General features: G+C 63.2%; 3 protein-coding genes across 3 annotated transcripts; 2 read left to right on the top strand and 1 right to left on the bottom strand.

The window, feature by feature from the left end:
- Window positions 1-91: 91 nt before the first annotated feature.
- BXZ73DRAFT_107494 (uncharacterized protein) lies at window positions 92-1,952 on the bottom strand (the record flags this gene model as incomplete). Its single annotated transcript, XM_048016917.1, has 8 exons — window positions 92-271; window positions 554-771; window positions 840-1,043; window positions 1,101-1,210; window positions 1,273-1,355; window positions 1,462-1,609; window positions 1,671-1,733; window positions 1,792-1,952. The coding sequence occupies 8 exons, from the start codon at window positions 1,950-1,952 to the stop codon at window positions 92-94; spliced, it is 1,167 nt and encodes a 388-aa protein (XP_047871834.1).
- Window positions 1,953-2,179: 227 nt separating this feature from the next.
- On the top strand, window positions 2,180-4,576 carry BXZ73DRAFT_93201 (uncharacterized protein; the record flags this gene model as incomplete). The annotated part of the gene is made up of 9 exons (XM_048026600.1): window positions 2,180-2,192; window positions 2,510-2,723; window positions 2,789-2,895; window positions 2,953-3,002; window positions 3,137-3,229; window positions 3,370-3,639; window positions 3,802-3,945; window positions 4,001-4,159; window positions 4,280-4,576. The coding sequence occupies 9 exons, from the start codon at window positions 2,180-2,182 to the stop codon at window positions 4,574-4,576; spliced, it is 1,347 nt and encodes a 448-aa protein (XP_047871833.1).
- Window positions 4,577-5,587: 1,011 nt separating this feature from the next.
- On the top strand, window positions 5,588-8,075 carry BXZ73DRAFT_93200 (uncharacterized protein; the record flags this gene model as incomplete). Its single annotated transcript, XM_048026599.1, has 8 exons — window positions 5,588-5,700; window positions 5,761-5,877; window positions 6,016-6,152; window positions 6,230-6,312; window positions 6,450-6,612; window positions 6,735-7,005; window positions 7,070-7,739; window positions 7,806-8,075. 8 exons carry the CDS (start codon window positions 5,588-5,590, stop codon window positions 8,073-8,075), a joined length of 1,824 nt encoding a protein of 607 aa, XP_047871832.1.
- Window positions 8,076-8,112: the final 37 nt, after the last annotated feature.

Here is an 8,112-nt window from a genome sequence, read left to right as displayed (position 1 = left end):
GTGACGGGAGCCGGCCACCGAGAGCGCGAGCGGGTGGAGCGGGTGGAAAGCCACCGAGCCCACCGCGTCTGTGAAGAACGGCACGCTATCGTCAGCGGGGTCGGATCCCGTTCGCGAACCCGCCGCCTCTCAGGGAGACGCAGGGAAGCGGAAGGGAAGGGAGCGGGGAGCACGCACCGCCGTGCGCGTGGAACTGGAGCGCCGGGGTGCGCGCGCCTGCGTCCGCGGCGGTTTCGGGTTCAGTGAGGTCGAAGACGGAAATGCAGCCACGCTGCGTGCGTGCGTGTGTGAGTGCGTGCAGGGACGGTGCGCGTGGAAATGAGTTGCCGGCGGGAGTCGAGGCGCACGGCGCGAGGCGCGTTCATGTCCGCCGGGTGGGGTGGGGTGGGCGCGGGGCGCGACCACGCAGCGAGGGCGTGTTGCACGCGTGGCGGACACGGGGGAAATGGCCGTGGGCGCGTGGTCGCGTCGAAGAGGGGGCGTGGAGTGCGCGTCGGTCAGTGTGACCGTGAAGGGGGACGAAGGCCGCGAGGAGCGGGGGATGGGGACTGACCTCGTCCCCAACGGCGAGCCGCGTGCCGCCGAGGTCGATGTCGAAGCGCAGACGCTGGTTCGTCTGCGTCTTCGCCTTCGTCTTCGCTGCGGGCGCGGAGCCTTTGGGCGCGGCGGACTTGTCGTAGAGCGCCACTGGGCGGGTGACGTCGCCGCGCAGGTCCCAGGCGTAGATGGTGTCCGTCCGCCGGAAGGACGCGTACAGCAGGTACGGTCGTGCTGGATTGAACGCGAGCTGTCGCACGCGTCAGCGACATCAGAGCATGCGTCGTGTCGCCCAAACGGACCTGGGAGACACTCGCGCGGACGCCCATATCCCGTGCCGGGGGCCGGGTGTGTGTCCTCTGCGCCGACGAGCATCACCGGTGCTTCTCCCGCCGCTTCTTGGAAAAGTGCGATGTTTGATGAGGTCGGCGCGGATGGGTTGAGCGTCCCTGCAGCGTACAGGTCCGACGACACGTCAGGGGCGAACGCGAGCGCAGACACGATCCCTGGCGCAGATGCGCGGGTGAGCAGGGACGCCTCGGCCTGGGACCGAGCAGGCGCACCTTTCAGACCGTCGCGGCTCTTTTTCGACGGCGTGATGTGGCAAACGTGTGCCTTCGCCCGGACGGTGACGTCGAAGACCTCTATCGCGTCCTCGAAGCCGCAATAGAGCCTGGCCAGTGCCGTCAGGTTACGTACGGCCGGGAAACGGGAGTCGCGAGAACATATACGGACCTGCTAGCGGCCACGTTGAATGCCAGACTGTGGGGAGCGATCTGGCGTTCCCGGTGATCAACGATGCGATAGGACGCGCGGAGCTATAATGGGCGGGGTATTAATGGTACACGAAAGCCCGCGAAGAGACGAAAGGCGACTTGCCCTTCCATCAGAGGCGTCGAGTAGCTTCACAGGACACTCGCGGACCGATGCCACAAAACAGAAGGATGCAGGGTCGTGGATGGTAGCAGACGGGTACCACGCGAAGTCGAGTATGGGAGAAGGCTGCATGATCGATGCCGGCAGCGCGGCGTGTTTTGAGGCATCTGCGGTTATTCCGAGCAGCTCAGGAGGCCTGCATGAGGCTGGTCAGAACAGGCTATTAAGCAGTTCTGGAAGATGCTGATGCGACTTACAGCTGCAGGAACCTGAATGTCCTGTCTTCGCACTGTGCGAGGGCGGCCGAGCCGTCGGGACACCTATGAAAATATGTAACTGTGAGGGGATGCCGGAGAGCGACCTCTGTGCCGTGGATACCATTTGGCAAACCGAGCAAATATGGTATGATTATGTGCGTCGGGTTCTCCTGAGGTGTTTTCGGGGAACTGAGCAGAAAGCAGTTGGTGTGGTACTCGGCCCGTGTCATACACGGGCGGGGACCAGGCGAGGGCAATCTGCTCTTCGAGATTTTCTTCCATCGCAGTGGAAAAGTTTCTATGGAAGATATGTTGGTCAGAAGGAGCAGTCGAACACTGACGCTTAGCAAGAACATACCTGTTCAAGCAGGTTGTCAGATATTGATTGTTCAGTGAGATGATGCGCGCATTGTATGTTGAAATGAGAACGTGAACGATATCGATATCAGTACCGGCCCGCTGACCTGGAATCCTTGAGGAAGCTTCCTGCACGTGTACTATCGCGCACTATGACCACGCGAGGCGAGGGCTTGAGATGCAATATGAGCAAAAGGTGCGAATGTCATCGTCATTTAAAGCATCTAACGCGCGCTCAGCACCTATTATGGAACTTATGAATGTGGCTTACCTTCGGTCCTTACCACAAGCCACCTACAGAGTAAGTAGCGTGTTATGAGTGCGCGGTCTGAGTCAAGCAGCAACATATAGCCGCCCAAAGACGCGAGGCCCACATACCTCGGCGTCTAGCGCACTGCAGCCCTATCCTCGCCCCCGAGCTCTTGCTCCTCTCCGTCCTCCTTTCGTCCTACTCCCGACCATCACGATGAGCACCGTCGGAGCGTCCGCGCACGGCGCGCAAGCATTCGTCTCGCTCGATGACGTCGTGACCCGGATCACGACCACTCCCCCGACCGCGCAGCTCGCCCAGTTCCTCCGCACCTTCGCGCAGAAGGAGACCCGGGACGCCGTGCTCGCGAGCACGCTTGGCAGCGGCCAAGACCCGCTCGCCGTCCTCGACCCCGTGCGGAACACGCTCGGCTACCTCTTCGTCCTGTGCGTCCTCCTCACCAAACCGCGAGTCCACTTGGGCTCACAGGCCGCGCCACCACCCCCTACAGGTCCGCCCGATTGCAGGGCTCGACGCTGCCGTCGCCACCGCTCTCCGCCATAGAGGACTTCTGCAGCACCTTTGAGCCCGAGCAGGCGCGATTGGCCCCGGATCGCGGTACGTCGGGCGGGTGCGTGCGAGCTCTGGGTGGTCGGTGGCGCTGACTTGGAGCAGTGACTCTCCTCGCCAAGGGCATCCTGCGCGTGGCAGAACAGTCGGCGAACGTGAGTACCGTCATTCTCGTTGTTTCTGAGGAGGTTTGGCGGGTGTTCTGAGGGCAGGGGAGGAAGGAAGTGGAGGAGACGCGGTTGTGGCGCAGCACTTGACTGACGACACTCTCTCCTTTCTTGATCTCCAGCCCAAGTATGCCATTCGATCACTAGCAAGCCTCGTCGCGCGATACCCGCCGAGTCCCAGCTACCTCACAACGCTGCACCCAATCTTTGTCCGGGTGAGTGTCTCTCGATCTTTCTCCCTCCCCGCACACATGCATTCTGCTCCTAAGAGCCCGTCCGACTGCATACATCCACTCCTTCTACGCATACGTGCATACACCCGGTTGGGACACTGATCATCCATTTCCTCCTTTAGGTTTGCGTAGCCACGGGCCACTATGCCTCCGCGCTGCCAGTGCTTTCGGTGCCGATCACGAACGTCGACACCTCGGTCTCCGACCTCACCTACAACGACCACCTCGTCTACCACTACGCAGGCGGCGTTGCGCTCGGTGCGCTCAAGCGATGGCGTGAAGCGGAAGAGTTCTTCGAGATCTGCGTGAGCGCGCCGGCGCAGGTCCCCGCTGCCATTCAGCTCGAGGCGTTCAAGAAGCTCGCGCTGGTGCAGCTGATCCAGTACGGCGAGGTGAGCTTCCCTTCTTGTGGCCCGTGTATCCGTGGATGGAGGGACTTGACGAAGAGGACGAAGGAGTGATGCGTGCCAGAGCACACCCCGTTTTGTGGCAGCAGGAGGGCGGGCTGGGCACAGGGCGGGGGCACGGGAGCTGACCGAACGGTTTTCCGACAGACGGTTCCGCCACCAAAATACACGCTGCCCGCACTGGTGCGGATGTTCAAGAACACGTCGTACAACACGTTCATCAAGAACTACCCCTCTACGACGGCGATGCTCCGAACGTGGGTGACGAAGGAGGCAGACATGCTCAACACGGTCTGTCGTCGTGCATCTGCGGCGCGATTAAGGGCGATGCTCATGAAGGATGCAGGACCAGAACACGGGCCTCGTGAACCAGGCGATTGAGCGAGCCCCTGTGTGGCTGATCAAGAAGCTCACCGCGACGTACCTCACGCTTGGGTTGAGCGACATCAAGAAGCAAGCTGGCATCGAAACCGTGGAACAGTGTAGGGAGACGATCTTGTCGATGGTGAGTGTAGTCCTTGTCGATCCAGTGTGGTCTTCTGTTTTGCCTGCGACCCGCATGCAGATCTCGCCAACGGTGATCATTAGAGTGCTCTGTGCTGACATGAGGTTCGTTCTGCTGCAGATCGATGCGGGCGAGATCAACGGCAGCATCTCCGCGGACGACACTGTCACGTTCGCGGACCCTGTGCCCGAGTTCACGAAGGAAGAGCTGGACCGATTGCTCGTGTCCGCACAGCACAACAGCGCGCTGTTAGCCGAGACAGAGCGTGCGCTGAACACGAGCAAGGAGTACCTGACGAAGGCGACGAAGGCGAAGGACGACTCCGGCTGGGGCGCGGACGAGGACATGTACGGGGCGAACTCGATGATGGGTGGATCTGGGCATGCGCCGTGGGCAGACGAAGTGTCGTTCGCGTGAGGTGCGAGGTGCGGTGAGGGATGGGGAGGGACGTCTGTTAGACCTGTAGCAATATCTGTACCATGTCGACGTGTGTATGATCCAATCCCAGCTTGGCTCTCCCTCGTCACCAATCTGACCCTGTTCCGTTCGTCTATCTTCGACTCGCGCTCGTCTGTTGGGCGATAACGGACGGCAGGTCTCTTTACGAGCTGCACCTCCCTCCGCGGATTGACTCCATCGACTGGCATATAAAGCGGATGGCTGCATTTAAAGCTGCCCCCTCCAAACTCTACTCGTCTGTTTTCCTCTGTGCTCCTTCGATACGCTCTCCTGCCTTGCGCTCGCAATACTTCGCAGGTTCAGCTGAAGCGCCTTGGTCTTTCGGATTCCACAGTGAGTCTAATTCCACATTCCGTTTGTTGCGGGGTGTGCTACTCGCCATGCGCTGTGTCGTGTATGTGGACTAGTGCGTGGAGGAAGAGCGGGCACGAGGCAGAGTGATATGTTCTGGCCAGGTCTCCCCTGGAAATAGGCATCCCCCCGGCAACCCATCATATCACCGTTGGCAACCGTCTCCGGGTGCGTCGGTTGCCGCGGTGGTCTCCGCGATCAGACACACGAGCTACTTAATTTTCGTTTATCGAGCAGGCCTCACAGTGGTTCAGTACGTCACTGGCGCAGAGTCGGGCGCGGGCGGCACTGTCCGCGGCGGCATTTGAGAGGGACGCCCGTCTTCGTCCGCGACGGCTTGAGCGTGGCCCCTCTCTCACGACTACGACAACGGTCGACGGACGCATCCTCCGCAAGATTGGGATCTCCAGTCTGCATCCGCGATCCACCCCGCCAGCTCGCCCCTCAGCCCCTCGCCGACTCGCAGCAGCCGCCCGCCAGCGCACACGCCCCATTTCGCGACTACAAATCGGTCTGGGCCACCGTCTAGCGTCTGATCACCACCTTGCCCGCCTCGGGCCCATCCATCAAAAGACATCCCGTGCACACATTTAAGCCGCGAGCGTCCGAGCGGTCGACATGCACCACCGTGCCTACCCTGGCCTCGGGCACAGCCCATCGTCCTCGCCCTCGTTCTCCTCGCCCGTGCCCAACGCCGCCCACCCGCACAAGCACCCGCACCCGCCGACGTCGTATCCACACCCGCCGACCTTGAACCCGAACTCGACCGGCACGTCCTCAGCTCGGACGAGCAACGTCTTCAACCCGAAGATCATCGACGCCAGCATCCGCGACGTCACCGGCTGCCTCTCCGACGAGCACAAGGCCGACGTCCTGCTCTACGCCATGGCCCACCTCAACCTCGACCGGTCCGTCCCCGCCTTGCTTCCTTCGTTAAAACCCGCCGTGTCTAATACATAGTTCATTTTCCGCGCGTGTATCCTACTCCGCGCCACAAACCCCGTGCCCGCGCCTATACACACCCGTCGTGCCCTCGCCCTGGGCAGGTCGCGGACACTGATAGAGAACGCAGTCCAGTCCTGCCTCTCGCTCTCCAAGTTACCGGCGGCGAACGCCGCAAAAGCGCGGTTGATCCGCGCAAAGGCCCGGCTCGCCGCCGGCATGCACGTCGGCGCGCACCAAGGTCAGTCTGGCCCGTTCTGGCCCGCCCCCGCCCGGTCGCTCACGGATCGCGCCGCGCCGCGCCCGCTCTCCCCACAGACATCCTCGCCGCACTCGAGCTGCAGCCCCAGAACCCGGAGGCCTCGGCGCTCATGGCGCAGCACGTTGCCACGCCCGGCGAGGTCTGTTCTTCTCGTCCTTCCTTGTCGTTTGCCACGACGACACTGATTTTTCTGCGCCCCCCCTCGCCCGCTTTCCCACTCCCCCGCCGCTCATGCCGTTGCGGTTCGCCTCGACCGCGATGCCGCACTCCACGAAGCCGCTCATCAAGCCGGACACCACCCCCAAGTTCTCCACCGAGATATGGCGCGAAATCGCCCTCTGGCTCCCCCCGCGCGACCTCAAGGCCTTGCTTGGGGTCCCGCACGTCCTCTCCCGCATCGCCAGCGAACTCCTGTTCCAGAGGATCGACATGCACTTTTGTGAGCGGCTCCCGCATGATCGGGTCTCCTAAATTGATGCTGATTGTGTCCATCCCGCCCTGGCCTATCGTTCCTATCGTGCCCCCGCCTTCTCCGGCCCCCGGTCCCCCACGGCGCTGCAGCGTCGGAGAAGCGCGACTCCCAGCGGAGTGCGGACCTCCTCACACGGATTATCACCGATGCGACGTTCGCGAGCCATGTCCGGACCCTCCGCGTGTTCGTGCCCGGGCGTGAGACCTCTCCGATGACGTTCCACACCGGCATGCTCTCCAACGCGCTCCCGAAGCTCACCAACTTGCGCAACGTCCACTGCGGGATGCGCTGGAAGGACATGTTCGCGTTCCTGCGCGTGCTGGAGACCATCAGCCACCGCCTCACTGGCCTCTCGCTCATGTGCGTATCTCAGCTGTCTCTGGGCCGCTCGCTGACGGTCCTTACCCGCTATCTGCACATCTAGGCCCTCAGACGGCACGGGCGAGCTGCGCTTCCCGCGGTTCAGGCATATCCAACAGTTCTCGTACCACAGCACCGGCGGCGCGACGGCGCAGGTGCACGCCTTCCTGGTGCAGAACAAGCCGTCGATCCGCTTCCTGTCGCTGCACAACCCGAACTGGGCGTTCCCCGCGGACGCGATCAGCATCCGGAACCTGACCCACCTCGACTTCCAGGGCCTCTTCCCCGTCGACTCCCGCGCGTTCACCGACGTCCTCCAGGGCGGCCTCCAGCTCGAGTCCCTCCGGCTCGAGTGCATCCTCGAGTGCACCGCGAGCCAGCAGTTCCGCGAGAACCCGAGCGCGCTCCCCTTCCTCCGCCACTTCGCGTTCGGCCTGCTCGACTACCGCGCCAGCGACTGCGACCTCTTCCCCGCGATCTCCGCCTTCCTCCGGGGGCGCACGAACCTGCGCTCGCTGCAGCTCACCGTCCCGAGCCCGGACTGGGCGCTCCAGCGCCTGGGGTACGACGCGTCCGTCTGGGGCGTGCTCCCGTCGCTGCTCAACCTCCGGAGCCTGACCGCGACGCTCCCGAAGGACGTCGCGCCCCCGGTCGCGATGTGGCTCGTCCCGCGGGGCGTGCAGGCGCTCTCGCTGCAGAACACCACGCCCGCGAACCCGTTCGAGTTCGTCTCGGTGCGTCACCGCCTCTCCCATCTCGTTTGCATTCTCCCGCTGACGCCGTCGCGGCCCCGTCTGCAGCAACTGCGCGCGGGCATGCCGCCGCAGCTGCGGTACATCGGCCTCTCGCAGTTCCGGGACGTGGAGGACGTGGCGCAGGTGGTGGAGCAGGGCTTCCCGATGGTCCGCGTCGCGCGGTTCGACGACGACTTCTACACCGTCTCCCGCCAGGGCGGGAAGACGGTGCTGGAGGAGTGGCCGAAGGGCCGGACGCTGTACAACGCGCGGGACTGGCTCGAGTGCTTCGGCTGCGCGGAGGCCGAGTGGCGGGACCCGACGCAGTTTCTGTAGTAGCTGGCCCTGTTGTGCGCTGCGCCGTAGCCTTTCT

This window comes from Epithele typhae, assembly GCF_022376455.1.
Source record: "Epithele typhae strain CBS 203.58 chromosome Unknown BXZ73scaffold_112, whole genome shotgun sequence".
NCBI classification, from domain to species: Eukaryota; Fungi; Basidiomycota; class Agaricomycetes; order Polyporales; family Epitheliaceae; genus Epithele; species Epithele typhae.
The sequence above is the reverse complement of the archived record's forward strand: the minus strand, read 5'-3'. Positions and strand labels throughout refer to the sequence as shown.